General features: G+C 38.2%; 1 protein-coding gene across 1 annotated transcript in view; it reads left to right on the top strand.

Moving 5' to 3' along the window:
* stk26 (serine/threonine protein kinase 26) overlaps window positions 1–20,212 on the top strand; it is a 37,861-nt gene that overhangs the window by 14,993 nt on the left and 2,656 nt on the right. Inside the window, exons 5-10 of the mRNA XM_079847169.1 lie at window positions 4,349–4,506; window positions 9,749–9,934; window positions 14,727–14,872; window positions 15,609–15,702; window positions 15,798–15,860; window positions 19,987–20,123. Coding sequence (XP_079703295.1) covers window positions 4,349–4,506; window positions 9,749–9,934; window positions 14,727–14,872; window positions 15,609–15,702; window positions 15,798–15,860; window positions 19,987–20,123 — 784 coding nt within the window. The remainder of the gene's footprint in view (window positions 1–4,348; window positions 4,507–9,748; window positions 9,935–14,726; window positions 14,873–15,608; window positions 15,703–15,797; window positions 15,861–19,986; window positions 20,124–20,212) is intronic.

Below are 20,212 nucleotides of genomic sequence, written 5' to 3'. Positions count from 1 at the left end.
CAGGGCGAGGTAGATTCCAGCTGGTTCGTCTGCAATTAGCTGCACTGATTAGTGTTGTGTCTTACATTTCTGTTCAGGAGTTTTGTGTATATTTGTGTGAGTAAGAATGTATTCCTTTGGGCCTTAGAACAGGGTTTGCCAAATACGGGGGTTGTGAGTTGATAAACAGCTAATAAATAATATTTACTTTAATTTACATGTACTTACTATAGAGTTAGGGTAGGATTAGGATTTGGTTGAGGGTTAGTTGCATGTAATTATGCATAATTTACTGTTATTACTATGGTAAGTACATGTAACAAGGACACTGTAAAATAAAGTGTTACCTAATTAAATCAAAATTAACTTTAAACGCATTGGGCTTAAAATCAAAAGCTGCAATTTTAAAGTTAAATTTAACACTTTTCTATGGTAAAATACATGATCTTAATGCAGTTTATCGTTCATTGAATACTATTAGTATGCCTATTAGAGTATAATACTATTAGAGTGACTGATTTGAAAGGAAATAAAAGGAAGAACAAAGTAACACATTACATGGAAAAAGTGGCAGAATTATTAATTTGCATCATTTTACATAATATCAGATTGTTTTGTTCCCTCCATTGCTATGGTTTATCACGGTCAATCGATTCAATTACGCATGTAAATACACTTGTCAATCCAGAAACTTTGCAATGTTAGCAGCTTAAAAAATATGTATTATAAACAGAAAGCGAACAAAGAGCGCTGCCGTTATAATCACTGAAGCTGTAAATTACAACGCGAGGAACACAAAGCTGCAGACTTGCAAAAACTCCCGTTATAATTAATAAAGATGTGCAATGAATCTTTTATTGACATTGTGTTTACATTTAGTTGGTTATAATGAAAGGATTCGCAGACGTAAACACATCTGATTGGCCCTTGCTGTCACACGTTCAACACATATGTCTGTGATTGGCTACAAAGCTCAACGCTGCAAAAACATGTTGTAAATAGAAACCTTTGATGCCCTTCACAGAGCGCTTACACAGACAGTCACAGAATTTTTTTTTAAGTGTTTAAAGCAGCCGGATATCAGAATAAATCTTTTGCGGGACAAAGATTCGTTTTGGCAGCTGCCAATATATTTGAATTCAGGAAACCCCATCTAGACCGCGTTCGCTTACTCACCTGCACTCAAAAACACAGCTAAAAGTAGGGGTGGAACGGTACACAGAAGTCACGGTTCGGTTCAGACATCACGGTTCGGTACGAGTTCGGTACAATGGAGGGAAAAGCAAAGCAAAACAGAAATGCAGAAGGCTTGTGCATGTCTCAGGCTGAACCACCAAAGGAAAAAAATTACTTAAGCCTTGTATTTTTTTAAATAAGTTTTATTAATAAAGTAAAGGCATAGAACCAGTTTATTTGTAGTGCACTGACAATAGTTTTATATAATTAGTTTATTAATTAAATTAATAAACAGACAAAAAGACCTTGAGATATGTTTGGTAATTGTACCTGAATGAATTTAAAATTAATTTGCTACATTTCAGATCAATATATTTGTTTTCCTTAATTTTAATTAACAGTAACTCAAACACTTTGCATTTTGAATTATGTCCTGTATAAACAAAATGACGTAGTATGTTTTTGTTTTCACTGTTCGATCGCGCCCGCGCCCCACACACACATACACACAAATATAAGTAAACACTTTGCGACTTTTCGATCGCGCCCGCGCCCCCCCCCCTCTCTCTCTCTCTCTCTCTGTCTCTCTCTCTCTCTCTCTCTCTCTCTCTCTCTCTCTCTCTCTCTCTCTCTCTCACTCACACTCTCTCACACACACACACACACACACACAACATATTCCAGCATTGCAACATCGCAGCCTGCTTCAGAGCTAAGGCGGGGCTACAGATTAGGTGTCCCTAAAGAACCCGCGTATCTAAAAGTAGTTCCGCATTACATTAATTAATTTGCACGCGAGTTTATTTTTTTTTTATACCGTGTATTCTCCGTGTAAATTTATGCACCGAACCGTGACGCCCGTACCGTTTTGGTTCAATACGAATACATGTAGCGTTCCACCCCAAGCTAAAAGTATTCCTAATGTTGGACCTTTTTTTGAAAGTTGCCTACTTCTACCCATTTAGACATGCGTTCACAAGCACCCGTAAGAGCTGTGATTGTGATTTTTGAGAAACTACGTTCATTTACACACATGCAGCTTATATTAGTGTGTTTTCAGAGCGGATTGGTTCTCAGTAAATGCTGCTTCTCACGGACTCCAGCAAGTTCTGTGAGTTCAACATTCATTTGGAAGCGCAGTGAGCACTACGTTCACATTATTCATAGTTTAGTTTAGTTCAGTTCCTTTAAGGCACAATATGTAACTTTTTTGCTTTAAAAATAGCAAAAATCACTCTGTTATATATTTTTTTTAGTTGTGTACTTACATTATCCCGACTGTTTCCAACAACTTTCAAACCAGGAGAAATTTGTAATTTAATTCGATGACACGGCATGTTTCTTTATTTCTGTTTTGTCGCCGTCAATGGCGTCATATCCGCGTTGTCTCTGGTTTCCGCTCGTACTGCCATAGCAACCAGAGCCCTCTGATAGTAACCAAGGCGACAGACGCAGACAACTGTGTAGTTCGCAATGTCTATCTGCACGCTGTTGTTGTTTCGTTCAAACATTATGGACCATGGCAAGCAGACTTTGGATAAAAAAGGAGAACTAAAACGAGAATCAATATCAGCGCGGTGTTTTCGAGATTCCTAGAGCTCCCATAGACAGTATATAAACGAGAGCTCCACGTCCGAGACTTCGACCGCTCCTACATGTACTTTATTAAACAGGTGAGCACATTTACATAAAACTAATCAATGTTATATAGTTCAACAATGATAAAATGTTAGAATATGATCTGTATGTTATTCTAATGTTGATCTAGCTTACTGCTAGTCTCATGCAGACAAACTAACACATACATTTCAACACATTGAAATGCAGTTTAGTGTGATCGTGAATGTTAGACCAAGTGAAACAGCGCTGCGTTACCTCACAAGTTTAATTTGTCTAATAAACTGACCTGTGGGTTGTAATTCTGCACTCGCGTGTAGTTCGGTAGAATGAAATGTCCATATTCCTTTTATATCCGCGGGACTCGCGTCGCGTGTGGAGCTGATAGCTGTCTCTTAGCAATCCCGAACTGCTTCATATCACAGTCATGATAAAAGCATCGATGTATTCAGTCATCCATAAACATTATTAGATCGGTCGGCTTGACGTTGACGACAAGATCCATAATTCTTAGCAAATGTTGCGTCATCAAACTACGCCTTTGTTATTGTAAAGAGGTTAGCGACCCCTAGTGGAGAAAAATTCCATACTGTCCGTTTATTGTCCACAAGTGGAAATTTGTCTTTGGCTTCACAACACAGAAGGACACCAGAAAAACACAACAATATACATGTACAAAAAAAAAAAACAATAACATTCCCATGTACATAAAATCTATGCATAGCCTTCATATCCACCCCTACTCATGTTCATATCTTCTTAACATTATATCTTAGGGCTGTCAAAATTAGCACGTTTTTGTTTAACATGTTACAAATATTTATCGTAATTAACGGAGCATTCTTTATTTTCCCTGTCATTTTACTCTGCGCTACAGTAAATGATCACGCTCTCATTCATTCAAGTGCGATTGGATGCCCAAAAAGGACTTAAATCCTCACTGGTACACATCTGTGATGCGGCGCTCTGTGAACAAACAGGTTCGTCGAGTGAGGACAATAGAAACATGAATAATGGGGCAGTTCTCCTCACCAGACATTAGGCAATAGACTACAAATAGGCATTTACAGGGCAATAACATGTTTTATTAGCATCTTATCAGCCTTCTCTAAAAACTCACATGGTCTTAGAAAATGTTTCATAAAATTCATAGTTTTAGAGATAACATCCAGCATCCTCAGAAGTATGAGTAGACTTCTGGCTTCAGGTTCATTGTGTTTCTTAGTTGATACAACACAGCCACATAATATTTTATACATTTAAAATATATATTCTTAATATTTTATATTTATATTTGAGCCTGTATATCTCCATATTAATCTTGAACGGTAAAATCTCAAGTGTTGGCTTTCTAAAAATATGTTGTTGATGTGTTTATTCAGAGTGACTTATGATCAGCAACCTATTTATTTTGGGAATGTCATTTATGCCTCACTTGCCAAAATTGGGGGGTGTGCGCTAAGGGGGTTAATATATGGCAAAATGGAAATTCATCAGTTTTTGATCATTCAAGTAGTAGTAAAAGTTGCTGTGTCTCTGTTTTTCTTCATCGCCTCTTATCTTTACATGGTTACAGCCGCCAACGTGCTGTTGTCTGAGTCTGGCGAGGTGAAGCTGGCAGACTTCGGTGTGGCAGGACAGCTGACAGACACTCAGATCAAAAGGGAGACATTTGTGGGTACACCGTTCTGGATGGCACCAGAGGTCATCCAACAGTCTGCTTATGACTCAAAGGTAAGACCCTCTGTGCCTAATCTACTTTACCCAGCATATTGCACCTGCAGCTGGCTTGTGTATCATCTCAACTCCCTGATTGCGTTTCCATAATCACACCGATCTTTATAGAGCAGGGCCATAATGAGTTTGAAAGCTCAATGCAAACCACTAATTATTAAGAAACAGTATGAAGCTCAATGCAATTTTTAAAGGCTAAACTATTTAAACGTATCCATATATAAACACTAGGGCTGCAACTAACGATTATTTTGATAATCGATTAATCGGTCAATTATTTTTTACGATTAATTGGTTTATGTACTTATATTTTAGTTTTGCCCATTTTTTCCCCAAGTAAATCATTAACAAAGGGTCTTTATCATTCAACATAGACTTTTTAGAGATTTTAACCATTTTGCATTGTCATATCCTCATCAAAAACATACCTGGAGTTGTGTTTTATTATGTGTTAGTAATCCTTTGTTGAACTCTTCTGCAATCAAAACACTGACCCATACGTACTCTAGCAAATTTCACAAGGAGATTTCAAATAATGTTTTCACCATGGCTGTCCTTCGGGCTACTAAAGTAGTTTAACATCCCGAACAAAGCTTATTAAGGAATCTTTCAGAACATATGGTCACGAAGAATAAGAATAAAATTGCAGTAAATTGCATTTTATTATTTTTTTCCTGTAAACACAACACACAGCTTATACCTGGGAAACCGCTTTATAGCTTATGCTGTGAAATTGTAAACAATCCTTCGAATAAAGTGCCAATGGCATGAAACCTGAATGGAACTCACATTTTAAAGTAAAATTTAAAGTAAAATCCATCAGAAGGTTGTCCAGAAAAAAATTGGACACACAAAAAACCTGCTGTGTGAAAAAGAGCAGTGAATACTTAGGAAAAAAAAGTGCATTTCAAATACATTTAAACATTTACCTCTCTCATTCAGTCATAATTAGGCTGCAAGACTGAATTATGAACTGGTAAATGACAAACTGATCACAGAACATGTTTGTAAAGCTTTAAACAGCAATGTTATCAGCTTTTACGACTAAACATTTGCAAACAACATTGTACTGCAGAATCTGCGTATCAATTGATTTTGATTAATATGCGCGAGGGAGAGAGAGAGAGCAAGACAGCGCTCGGGTGAGTGCGCGCGCGCGGCCGGGGCGCTCTCTCTCTCTCTCTCTCTCTCTCTCTCTCTCTCTCTCTCTCTCTCTGCTCGTTCATATGCCCTGTCAAGTGCGCCCTGTTAAACTGACAGGACTTAAAAACACATGCAAATGATACACTTTCACTCTATGATGGTTAGACTGTGCAATTAATAATTTTTTCTGAGTGAAGCCAGCTTCCATTGAAAATGAATGACTTCCGGTAACTTTGGAAGCTCAAGTCGGCGGCGGTGTTGAACGTACAGTTACTCCACTGTCGCCTGCCTCCGCCATCTCGCTGAATGCTGCAGAGACGCTGTGCGGGAAGCACGTGACATAAAACGAGGCCAGCTATTGGCTATTCGCTACTTCTCCTGCTGTACTGGCTGAGTAAAACCTCCGATGGCTCATTACTGCCACACTTTGGTCACCGCAGATTTAAAATATGCACGAAATGAGCCGCTTACGGCAAATAAAAGTTATTTAGCAACTAATCGATGAATAAATTAGTTGACAACTATTTTAATAATCGATTAGTTAAATCGATTAGTTGTTTCAGCTCTAATAAACACATATCATTTAGGGCTGGGTGAAATTTTTTTTGTGATACTTATTGCAATGTATTTTTCCTCGATCAAATTATAACAAAAATTGTATATGTTTATGCATCAACTTCACCACACAGACCATTTATCCGCTCGGCTCAAAGTTAAAATGGCAGATAAGTTTACTCTCTGATCAGTCTCGGTCACAGCGCTGTGAGATCCAGTGAGAAGCGCTTGAATTCAGCGAAGAACAGAGATTTAAACAGTTTAAAGCCAGATGAAACCATGCGGACAAACACTGTGCGCAACAATACAGTCAGCAAATCACCATCATTTACCATGGGTTTACTTTAGTAATGCTAACTGCACCATGGTATTGTGGCAGAAATGTGGGCTGTTCATATCGAATTTGATTATAAAGGTGTAATGGAATATGATTTTTGTTATTAAAGGGATGGTTCGGAGTAATATCAACCTAGGGTCCTTTGCACCATGAGGATGTAGTGTAACGACGCCCAGTTCCAGGAATGCACTAATATTTTGTTGGTAGTACCAGTTTATAACAATTATTAGTTAACACTAAGTTGTCAACACTTTGGAAAAAATAATAATTCGTCGTTACACTACATCCGTATGCATCGCTTCTGCCAGGACTTTTACGTGCTTTTCCCAAACCACTGAAGTGACGTTGACGTCCGGGTTAGCGGAAGCATGAGCCGTCAGGCAAGTGTTATTTAAATAAACTCCTGATGCAAACTTTCCAATGCCTCGTTTTATGAGTACAGAACCTATTTGTACAACTGTAGAAGTTTGGTGCCATTCTGGGCATTATTAGTGGGGTAATTTACGAGATTTATCATAGGATCCATTAGCGCTGCACTAAACCATCCGGCTGATTTCTCTAAATAAGCTCTAATTTTAATAATGTTCAACCAAGGGGAAAAAGGCTTCTGGGGGGTGTTTGGCTCGAGGTCATGGTGCAAAGGACCCTAGGGTGATTTTACTGCGAACCGTCCCTTTAAGCTGTAGCATTTTTCTTTAGGCTATTGTTTTTCATAACTAATACCATAGAAACTATATTTTACCATGATAGTGAGGTGCAATATGCGCAGTTTTACCTGTGGTTATTATCATGATCTAAATGTATGATACTATAGATGGCCAACGTTTAATTGTAATAAAAGTGGAGTCTTAACTCAAACTGTCAGAATATTTACACTTTACCGTACAAAAATGACGTTGTTACAATTTTTACAGATGTCTAAGAGACAAAACGCATAATATTAATATTGCGACCTGCATTGCAAACTGTGCTGAAGATACGCATCATTAAAGTCAGACAACACACCCGTTAACACATGCAGAAACTAAGAAATGAATTTGACTATTAAGATATTTATTTGTAGAGGAAAAGACTGAAAAAGGATTTTACATGAGTTAACTCGTTTATATTTTGATGTTTTTTTATAGTAATAAAAATATATAAATATGTTATTATAAATGTGTTGAAGATTCTACCTTAGATTTGTGCGATGTTTGTCGTGTTCTGACAGCAAGAGCAGTTCAAATTAACTGTTAAATTAACTTAAATTAAGGAGCAAAAATCGACCTTTAAAATTGAAAGAAATAAATATGATAATTTATCGTGATAATGTTTTTTGGCCATATCGCCCAGCCCTGATATCAGTTGACTTGTGCTAGGCTGAGAGACTGCGAGCGTGTTTTGTCATATTGTACTGTAACATACAATCCATCTAATCTGTTATTTTATTCATGCTTTACAATGCTAATCTTTAAAACAGCCAAAAAAGTGGATATGTTTCATTTATATATGTGACCTGATCCAGCAAAATGAGTCACAGTGACCCAAATTTAAAAATTGAGATTTTGGTATTAATGGAAAGAGGAGACCATAAGCTTTCAAATGATATCCTAGTCAAAGTCATACCTTGAATGGTTGTAAAGATATACACATTTGAATTATGGTCGTCTGTCCTCTTTTTACAATTGAAAACCTGAGAAAATCGCTTTTAAAGTTTTTTGCCCGTTTTTTGTTGATATCTTTCAAAATCCATTGCATTTAAAGGGATACACTATTTATTGTACAGCTTAATTTGACCAAAGACATTAATATATGCTATTAAACCAGGCTGAAGCTCAAATTATTTTAAAGTTTTTATTTTAATAAATAATTTAAAAGGCACTTTTACAAACATTTACTAAAATCAGAAAGATTGAACAGAGGTGCTACAGTTTTCCTTGAGAGAGAGGGTGTGTGTGGGGGTGTGTGTGTGTCTGTGTGTGTGTGTGTGTGTGTGTGTGTGTGAGTGAGTGAGAGAGAGAGAGAGAGAGAGAGAGAGAGAGAGAGAGAGAGAGAGAGAGAGAGAGAGAGAGAGAGAGAGAGAGAGAGAGAGAGAGAGAGAGAGAGAGAGAGAGAGAGAGAGAGAGAGAGAGAGAGAGAGAGAGAAATTGAGAGAAATTGAGAGAAATTGAGAGAGGCAGAGAGACAAGGAAACAGAGAACAAAATAATGTTAGCCTATGCAATCATATCTTTGTGTAGGCTAGTTGACAATAACAGTTTAACACATTCATAACGGAGATACCAACAGTTAAATATTAGGTTAAAATAAATGAAACACATTGTAATGGATTCTCCTTGCAGATAAATACACTCACAGAATAATTGCACTCACTCACATCCATACACGATAAATACCACAGGGCTGTCACTGCTGTCGCTGTCATCAGAGGATGACACGTCTCCAGATCAAAAACAATCACTGACTAGCCTTAGCCACTCTTGTTGACCAGCAGCAGAGCTTAGGTTAGAAGCCTCTAGTGATTTCAACGCTTTTGGCGACTTTGCTCTCTTTTGACAGCGACATTTCTCAAATTAATAATATTTAATCTTTCTGAGGAGATCTGCTAGCTTGTTTACACATAGCGCTACGAGTCTGACAGGAGGATGGCTGGACCAATCGCGTGCCGGTCAGTCGAAATGGGGCTTCCCTTTGACAAATTATCAGCGTTTGTGTACATTTATAAGCTCTTTGATTGGTTCTATACAACGTGAAACACCATATTTGGAGAGCAGAGACGTTTGAGGGGATTCCCGGGAAATGCTCAGAGGTGACGAGAGGAGTTGAGAAAAGCAATATTCATTTTCAGCGAATTTAGTAAAACTTTGTAAACTTTAATAGTCATTTAAATACCTTTACTCAATTATCTGGACTACGAAACTTTAGGAGATTATTTTTGGATGTCTGTTCTTTGGATTTTAGCAAAAAACAATTTTTTTTTTTAAATCTATTATTTCATTGTTTTTCCACATAATCGGCCCATATCTTAAAATGGAACGTTGCGACTTCCGACTCATTTCGCCAGATCGGGTCACATATGTAAAGATGATGACGTCTAAAGATTTGAGATGCTTTCATTGTGAAAGCAATGATGTTTAACTCGCTCTTTCTTGCTTTATTCTGAAAGTCATGTCATTGTGGCGTACTCGATTAGTGTTGGAGCTCATAAAGTAGTTTGTTCTTCCCTCAGGCTGACATCTGGTCTCTCGGGATCACTGCCATCGAGCTGGCCAAGGGCGAGCCCCCGAACTCGGACATGCACCCCATGAGAGTCCTCTTCCACATCCCCAAGAACACGCCACCCACCCTCAACGGAGACTTCTCCAAGATCTTCAAGGAGTTCGTGGACTCCTGTCTCAACAAAGACCCTACATTTGTGAGCACAGCTAAAGCATGGCTTCCTGATTGAAGAATGATGTTCTTAAACTAGGGCTGTCACAGTGTCTTAACTTTGGTATACCAGCGAAAGTATCACAATACCAAGTAGTATCCAGTGTTGTTTTAGTATGTTTGTGCTAAGATGCGTTTTGGTTGGTCATGTAACACAGGTGTAAGCGGGTCTAAAACGCTTTGAGCTCGTCCACTTCCAGAGGGAGTTGAAAACATTAAACCGGACTGCTTTCGTAGTGTAAACGCTCATGTGATCGAGTGTGTTCAAACAGCCTCTAAAAGACCGTCTACTCTTCGTCCACTGAATAATGAGTGAACATTATGAGAAGAGCTCGAGCCGGACGGGTTTAAACTTTATCAGCTGGAGACACGAGTTTGGTTTGAAGAGGGAAATCGAACCAAACACACTGTTCTCTCAGCGTTCCTGATTTCTAACACACACTCACAGCGCTCGACTGATCTTGTGGCTGTAAGAGCAGAACTAAAGCTGATGCTCTCCGTGTGTTTATCTGTCGTGTTCATATGTAGATTGCGTGATCTTATTTCGTCCATTAGATTGAAAGATCTGAAAAAACACACACATTTACCACATTTACACATAGACCCTCCTCTGAAGAAATCAGGACAGAAGTGGTTGAAAGTGGACAAAAGATGTTTAATTAGGTTTTAGCTTAATTTGGTTAGTTATTGTTTTATGTCTATATAGTTTTTTTATACATTTTTGGGTTATATTTTATTATTCTAGTATCAAGTCAAACTATATGTAAATGAGAAATGTGGCTTTGGCAACTAGCTTAACTAAAACAAAATAGCTTAACTATTAGTTTTTTTATGACCCTACAAGTTAAACCATTAAACCATATTTGAAGTATAAATTATTTTCCTCATTTTTATGAAGGAAAAGCAAAACACGAAACTTACAGGTACAGAAAAGTGCAAACTACAGCTGTAGGTTTTATTTAAATATGCTAAAAACAAAAAGGTGACAAGAAAAAGCATACATTGACTACAACATAATCAGTTCTGAATATTTTATTGGTTCATAATTCCTTTATATGACAGCCTGGCCAAAGATAATGCGTTATTGCATTATCAACTTACGACACAACTAGGCAATATGATTACAAAATCTTTAACAAATGCTTAATAATGTTTGAATAAAGGGTAAAGATGTAAATTCTCCTAGGCCGGACATCACTTTTGACCTTTTTTTTCCTATTAACATTTATTTTGTTTTGTTTCAGGCATATTTTTTATGGTTTTGGTTTTAGTGAACTATAATAACCCTTATACAGTGCGTGCAGAATTATTAGGCACGTTGATTTTCTGATCATATTTTATTTCCAGGAACATTTTGCCAATTCCAAACCATATTAATCTTAATAACTACTATTAATTTTGTATTTAATCATTTTTAAGTGATATATAATTGTTCATGAAGGCTGGGAATGAAAAATGCCTTATTTTCAGGTGTGCAGAATTATTAAGCATGTTTTCTTTTACAGATAAAATAAGCCAAAAAAGAGATTTAACAAAGACTGAAAAGTCAAAAATTATTAAATCCCCATGAGAAGAATGCAATACTAATGCAATACTAGAGATTGCAGTTAAGGCATGACCATTGGACAGTGAAATGCTCATTGGGTCAGCAGGGTCAGACAAAAACAGGTGGAGAAGAAAAAACACATGCTAACTGCAAAAGAATGAAGAATTAAGGTGAAGAATTAAGTGTGAAACCATCAGGAACCCTTTAGTCTTCAGCGCCACCATTTTCCAGAACTGCAACCTACCTGGAGTCTCCAGAAGAGCAAGGTGTCAGGGTCTCAGAGATGTGGGTTAGGTAAAGAATCTTAAAAAATGACCCCCTCTTAATAAGTATCACAAGCTGAAGTGTTGTGAAATACATGAAGACTGATTTTTTGAAGGCTTTATAGACAGACAGATTGAGAGTGACTCTTGAAGGACCAGCACCACATCCTCTTCTACCACTATCTGAAGAATTCATCTTCTAGAATACATTTTAATAAGTTTTGGGAGTTCATTTTTAGTCCATCTCTGCAAAACGGACTTCAGGGTAGGAAAATGGTGGCGCTGAAGACTAAAGGGTTCCTGATGGTTGGTTTCACACTTAATTCTTCACCTTAAAGGTCCCGTTGCATGCGATTCCATGTTTCAAAGTTTAGTTAGTGTGTAATGTTGTTGTTAGAGTATAAATAATATCTGTAAAATTATAACGCTCAAAGTTCAATGCCAAGCGAGATATTTTATTTAACAGAAGTTGACTACAAAAAACGCCTGGATTGGACTACACCCCTCTACTTCCTGCTTTAGTGATGTCACTAGAACCGTGTTTAGACTAAACTCCGCCCACAGGAACACAGGCGTATTGATGGCGAAATGTCAACAGACGGTTGATGTTTATCTATAATCGGATACCGCAAAAGTTTAATTCGAAGTTGTTAGTTTGCTCTGTCCATTTCACCATGGACTGTTTTTCTAACCTGGGATAATATCAAGCAGACTTCTCTCAGCGTCTCATACTGACGAAGGGGACTATTTCAACTATATTCCAGCAAGCGGTAAGTAGTGATTTAATATGGAAGTAGCGATCAACTTCACATCGTTTCTCTTAGTAGGATGAAAATAATCTTACTTAAACTGTGATTAATATACAGAAAGCGATCACAGAACAATCCCTTTCCAATCGCCCAAGCTGTCAATCACACAGCGTGAGTTTATCTGGACACTTGCCAAAACTCGTTATGAAATCAATGACGCTGTTACACTGCACAACGAAGCTCTTACTGTATTTATATGCCTCATGTTTGCATTGGTGAAATCATTAGTGAGAGTGCAGGAACTGCGTTGCAATGATAAGATCTTTTTTCACGCGATCAACAGGCTGTCATCTGCTCAATGCTCATCATCACTGCAATTTTCTATGTGATGGTAATAGATCTAAATACTTAAAAAAACTTCTCACGATTCGTTAATCCCGATAGCTGTAATAGTAAAAACGTATAATAGCTGTAATAGTAAAAGTTTTCCAGATAGTTCCACATGTAATGCCAGATATTTCATATGCAAGCATTTCAGCCAATCACAGCAGAGGGCGTTTACACTGAAGTCTCACAGCAGACACGCCCCTTCAAACAGAGCGTTCAAATCAGGGAATGAAATCAGGCTAGGAAATATGCCTTTTATTTCTAAATTATAACAATTTTTGATCTAAAAAACATACTAACATTATAAGGGCACCCCTGGAAACATTATAAAATAATAAAAATAATCCATGGAATGGGACCTTTAATTCTTCATTCTTTTGCAGTTAGCATGTGTTTTTTCTTCTCCACCTGTTTTTGTCTGACCCTGCTGACCCAATGAGCATTTCACTGTCCAATGGTCATGCCTTAACTGTAATCTCTAGTATTGCATTAGTATTGCATTCTTCTCATGGGGATTTAATAATTTTTGACTTTTCAGTCTTTGTTAAATCTCTTTTTTGGCTTATTTTATCTGTAAAAGGAAACATGCCTAATAATTCTGCACACCTGAAAATAAGGCATTTTTCATTCCCAGCCTTCATGAACAATTATATATCACTTATACATGATTAAATACAAAATTAATAGTAGTTATTAAGATTAATATGGTTTGGAATTGGCAAAATGTTCCTGGGAATAAAATATGATCAGAAAATCAACGTGCCTAATAATTCTGCACGCACTGTAGTATCGCAATTCCACTTACATTCTTTGGAAGCGTCATTATTGCAGAGGCTGTTTTGTTGAAACCGTTATGTTTGCTATAACAAATCTGAGTGTTACAAACACACCCAGACCTCTCTGAAGTCCATCATCACACAAGGAGAAGGTCATGTGGTTCACTTATAATGTGCATTAAAGGGTAGTTCGTATTCTGTGTGAACGGCACACACTCCACAAGGGACTTTCGCATGTAAGAATTAGGGGCTTTCGCACCGGATAGTTCTAGGAACGAGCCACCAGTGTGATTCCCCGAGAACTAATGATTCCCATAGGAGCGTTTTCCTGGTTGCGTTCGCAGCTCCAGCAGGAACTCTGAAGTGACGTGAGACACGCTTGTTGTTGAGACTTTTATTTTGACATCGCTGAGAACGGCAGCGCTCGCATTCTCCGTGTTCATTAGTGTACGATCTGTCTAACGGTCCTGTCTCATACGTTATTAGACAGAACTGTTACACACAGAAAGTAGACAGTGATGAAGAGTTATTAGCGTGTGTGTGATGTCCAGTGTTGCTGAGCAGAAACACATAATCATGTTCCTCTTGTTCTCCTCAAAGTTAAGTAGGATTTTCTCCTCAGCGTAAAGGTTTAGAGGTCCATCTATCACTGTTTTACATGTTCGTAGAGTTAGTTTCTGGAGTAAATATATAGGCTCTAATCAGTGTGTTTACAGCCTTTTTAAGAATGGCGGGTGCGTTCGGCCAATCAGCGAACACTAACGTCACGGATAGTTCCTACAGCGCTGGTTTAGACCGACTCTAGGGTAGGAGGGTTACATTAGTTATTAGCTAAATTACTTCCTCCATAAGGAGTTCCTAGAACTGAAATCATTCCCAGTTCCTGCGGTGCGAACGCCCCTAATGTTTAGTTCTGTGCTGTTTTGTATATACTGTGGCACTGCCAGTATTTTGAGCTGTTGCTGCCAGCATATAAAGGGTGCAACACAAGCTTATACTGATGTGTGTGTGTAAAGTGATAAAGGTAATAAAATGTCATTATATCTTCCTTTCTCAGAGACCCACAGCAAAGGAGCTTCTGAAGCACAAGTTCATAGTTAAATATGCCAAGAAGACGTCCCACCTCTCCGACCTCATCGACAGACTGAAGCGCTGGAAAGCCGAGGGACACAGCGATGGAGAATCCAGTTCTGACTCTGACTCGTAAGCGCACAAATACATCCACAACACAATCATTTACAATCCCGAATGAGGAAACCCATTTTGCACACCCTGCTTTCATCACTAAAATGCCCGATGCCACTGAGCAGTTTCTGTCTAGATCTTGTTTAAAATGAAGGATCAGTGGCCTCTTCTCCTCACCAAGGCTGCGGTTATTTGATAAAAAATACAAAAAAAAAGTCATATTGTTAAATATTATTGCAATTTAAAAGAACTCTTTTCTATTTTAATATATTGTCAAATGTAATTTATTCCTGTGATCAAAGCTGAATTTTCAGCATCATTACTCCAGTCTTCAGTGTCACATGACCCTTCAGAAATCATTCTAATATGCATAAATGATTATTTTCAATGTTGAAAAATGTTCCTAATTTTCCTTGCACGCACATTAAATAAATTATATTTTACTTAAGAACAATTGTTTCAAAAGTTATTTTATTTCAATAAAAGATGCGATGCTTGACTTGGTTTATATTTGCTTATTGCGCTCGCTCTCGCCCTCCTGTGGGCATAGGAGGCAATACAGCACTTTTTCCTTACATTAGCATTAAGTATTGCCTTTAGAATTCAAATATAATTAGAATTTTGCTAATACTTTAGCAAATATTTTCAGCCATTTTGACAGCCCAAGTGTGAACTCACCCTAAATTGATCAAACTACCCTGAGCCGAGCATCTCGATGTGTTCCTGATGGTCTGTGTGTGTGTGTGCCTAACAGAGAGAGCAACAGTAAGGACAATGAGTCGTCTCCTGAATGGTCCTTCACAACCGTTCGAAAGAAGAAGCCGGAGAAGAAGCAGCCCAACGGAATGGTCAGTTCTCAATGATGATTTGGATATTCGATGTAAATAATTCTGTTACTGGTTAACCGAGAGCATGTCTGTGTCTTTTGCTCGCCTCCCTTCAGGCCGAAGAAGTGCAGAAGAAGTCCGTCAGTTTAACCACCGTCATGGCTCCTGTTTTCTCTGAGGTAGGGGACCAAATTTAATAAATAAATGCCATTGTAGAGTAATAAATGATTAAAATAGAGGTCAAATTAAATAATAAATGCCATCAGAATAGGTCTGTGCCGGTAACCTTGACAACCGCACCGGCGGTGGTCCGCCAAAACACATTTTTATGTATGTGAATGCTGTTTTACATGAGTATTATCACACGAGTGAAGCACAAAGCTTTGTTTACAATAATAATAGGTTAGCAATTAAATGTTTCATCACAGCCAAACGAGAGAGTTGTGCGTGAGCCCATAAATTTAAGCTTTGTCGACTTTGAATTGCGTTTTGCGATCCGGTCCTCCGATTATCAGCAAATTTAACAATATTCCAGTAGTTATTCCACTGGACATGGAATCTCTTGTTTTTTTCCCAAACCTTCACTCACGTCTGACTTGTTTTCGAAGGGGATTATAAACGTTTCTTCCATTGGTTCGCTTTAAAAGAGGCCTATTATAGGCTATTCGCATTCTTTACTGTGGTAAAGTAGAGAAACGCTGTAGGACAGATAGCCTACATTTTTACTTGCACATCAGATTCTTTTTAACACCGTTTGTGCTTGTAAAACTCACTTGTTTGTGCTTTATAAGGTGGGTTTCACACGCGCAGGTGATTTTAGTTTGGCTTTCTCTGGCAGCGCAAATCAAACATAGCCTGAATGTCTTGCCCTTGTGGAAGATAAAATTCGCTCTTCAGACCTTTTACAACAAGTGGAAAACATGAAGATATCAGAAAAGAGATTGATGGTCTCTCCTGCTCGTGTCCCACATCCCTGATCCCTCTCAAAGCGCAGAGCGTAGGCTATATCAGCGGTCCCCAACCTTTTTTGCGCCACGGACCGGTTTAATATCAGACAATATTTTCACGGACCAGTCTTTAAGGTGTGGCGGATAAATACAACAAAATAAAATGATACGACCGGCATAAAAACTGGGGTATTTTTTAAATATAATAATAAACGTGAATCCAATGTGTAGGCTTACTCGCAATTTTATTAGCAGCGTCCTCGTAACATCACGCCTAAAGACAACTGAGAAAGCCTGAACACAAACAAAATGCCCCCCAAAAGAAAAAAATCTCCATGTTTTCGGTGCTGATGTGATGTAAGGGTGGCGCTGCCAATAAAGCACCTAAAAGCTGTCACAAAGAACCGGCAAAATTAATGATTATGAATATGTAAAATATAGCAGGAGACATTTTAATTGTTTAATAATAAACAAGTGTTTTCTGTGCAAAGTAGGGATGGGCATTTTTCAAAAATAATGCATTCGAATATTCGGCCTCATAAAATTCGAATATTCGTTTATTTAAATGACGTTTAAAGAAAAATACGTTATTTTTTAAGGTAATTTTAAAAAACAAGTTTTGTCACCATTTCTAAAGAAGCTTATGATTAGGCAATATACACAACAAGCTTACAATATGTGTTAAAGTTTTCTTTTAATTGAAAACATTAAACAGTAGGCCTATGTGTAAACAAAAAAATATATAAAGAACAAAAGGATTTAAGCTCAAGCAGCGCGAACGGAAAAAAACGCCTAATAAAGCAGAGTAGCAGATTGCGCCAGTTATCGTACAGAACGTACACATACATTCGAGTCAGCATATGATTTTCGTGTTTATATTGTTTCACGTTATGTTGAGAAAAACAATAATATCCACATGCAGGGGCGCCGCCAGCAATTTATGCTCGAGTGAGAAAACGCGCTGCGCTGACAGACGTTTCAGTGAAACAAAGATAACGGTGTTCTAGTTCTAAGTTTCTTACAGCACTTTGCGTTTTCTGTTCTTAAACCTCTCTCTCAAAGAAAACTTAAAGGAAGAATATACCTCAAAATCATTTTACTATTAGATAAGTTATCATCTCGGATCACTCGCACTACAGCTGCGCTTACCTGCAGACAGTCGTGATGCAGTGATGGACAGCTGTCTTTCCTCAGTCGACTGCTGTTTGGATTTCATGTGATTTCTCATTGTGGTGATGATATTATAACTCCAGATTAATTAATTCATTTGATCAAAAGTAATTCCATTTTGTAAAATCATTTAGTAACCTCATTTTCGACTAGCAATTCCAAACTTTGCGAGGCAGACGACTGATAAAATACAAACAACTTGTTAAACGCGCCACAGTGCCACCCAGTGCATTTAATTATAACTGCGAGTTAGTGCTTGGGATTTATCAAGGATTCACTGCATTTACAACCCGCAAAGTATTTACGGCTTCATAAATTCGATAAAATTCGAATAGTATTTTATTTTTCGAATAATAATTACAGATCGAATATTCGAAAATTCGAATATTCGTGCACATCCCTAGTGCAAAGATGAAGTTGACGATGCTGGCTCGATCTTCGCAGTAGGCCTAGTGAACGCGCCAGAGAGAAATGCACATTTCATACGAATTAGCCTACATAAGCAGAGAACAGTCAGTTTTCTTTCGTTTTGAATTGTTCTGTTTAAAAGCAGACATTTCAAGCTTTCTATATCTCAGGTCTGTGAGGCAAGTAGGCTACCTTATTACTGAGTTTCGGTTAATTTATGAGATCAGCTCCAGTTCACGCGCCCGCGCCTTCGGTCCTGATTATCTATTTTCTACTATATTTACCTGCTTATTAAATCCAGGCAATTGGTTGATGAAACATTGATTAAAATTTAGATACAATTAATACAAAACGAAATTAAATTTAAAGACAGGCTTTGTGCTTTCTGTTTGAGGTCTCTGTGAAAGTTTTAAAGCAGTCTTTTAGTGCCGCTTTCAGAGCGCTCATGTCCGTAACGGAGAACTGTCCCGTCCGTAACATTGTTTTTTTGTGAAATAGGCTACATTTCTAAATAAATGCGACTTATAGTCCAGTGCGACTTTAGCCTGGTTAAAACCAGACCATTCTCAGTAGTAACTGAGTTATGGTCTGGCAAAGCTTCATTAATAACTCATTTCCAAAGGGGCTTCACCAACGGACGTCGCTCAAATGCCTCTGGGCGCAATTGGATAGACCTAAAACCAATCAGAGCGATCGTCATCGTGTAAAGCCATATGCTGCGTCCCAATTCGCCTAAGTTACACTACGCCATAAAAGTATGTACTCTTTTTGTGAAGAAAAGGTATTTACTTTTGAATGTGTAGCAAAAAAGTAGGCAAGCTTTGGGACATACTACTTCGTCATCTTTATCGGACGGATCTGTCGCGTGCATCCTGTCACGTAAACTGCCCTGTCAATCATCTTGTCACAGTTAAAATCCTCTATTAAATCTAATTTAATTTCCTACCGTTTCGGAGAGAAATGTAGTAGCACGTTCATCTGCCAGTGGGTCTTTCATGGAGACTGTCCTCATGTGTTTGCAATTTGAATATTATAATGCATTTAAAAGTTGAACGGACGTCGCTCAAATGCCTCTGGGCGCAGTTGGATAGACCTAAAACCAATCAGAGCGATCGTCATCGTGTAAAGCCCGCCTCAACGTTTCTGATTGGTGCCGCGATTTCTAGGCCATGGAAATGGGCTTGAATGAGCTCTTTGCCAGACTACTTGCAGAGCAAATCTGAATTTGCTGGAAGTTGTCTGGGTTTTCCCAGGCTAGTGCGACTTAGGCTATATATGTTTTTTCTTCTTCATGACGCATTTTTTGACTGATGTGACTTATACTCCGGAGCGATTTATAGTCCGGAAAATACGTTGTTATATATTCTTTCTGTGCGGCCCGGTACCAAATGTCCCACGGACCGGTACCGGCCCGGGGTTTGGGGACCTCTGGGCTATACGATCCGTCTTTATGTGGAAATGTTAAACTGTTTTTTTAAATATTTAACTTCATTATATTATTTAAGTTACCATTATTTACTGTTATTTGTTTCAATGCTTTACAGGCTTTAGTGTGTTGTTTCTGACGGGATTGCTCAAATAAACACGCATGTCTGTTACGAAATGGATGTTTGAGCCTCGTTTATCATTATTTATTTATTTCAAAACAACCACTGCCGATAGTTGGTCCAAAACCGCCCCCGTCACATCCCTAATCCAGGATCTTCATTTGACACGAGAATCCTTCCAGTGATGACGTGTTGAACGTGTTATGATGTGAGTTTGTGTGGCTGTCTTTCAGCTGAAGTCCCAGCAGCGAGGCGACGAGATGACGAGAGGCGTGCTGGAGGAGCTGGAGAAGAGTCTGCACGTGGCTGAGGATCTCTGTCCTGGTGTCACAGACAGCATGATCAGCCACATCCTCGAGAGAGTTCAGAGGTCAGACACACACTGCACGATCATGTGTTTCTCATAGTGCTCAGCTGTCTTACATTTAGGAGTATGGATGCAGTTTACTGACCTGGAGT

The sequence above is a fragment of the Squalius cephalus genome, assembly GCF_949319135.1.
Source record: "Squalius cephalus genome assembly, chromosome: 17".
Lineage (NCBI taxonomy): Eukaryota > Metazoa > Chordata > Actinopteri > Cypriniformes > Leuciscidae > Squalius > Squalius cephalus.
Note: the sequence above shows the minus strand (reverse complement) of the source record. Positions and strands in the feature narration are given on the sequence as shown.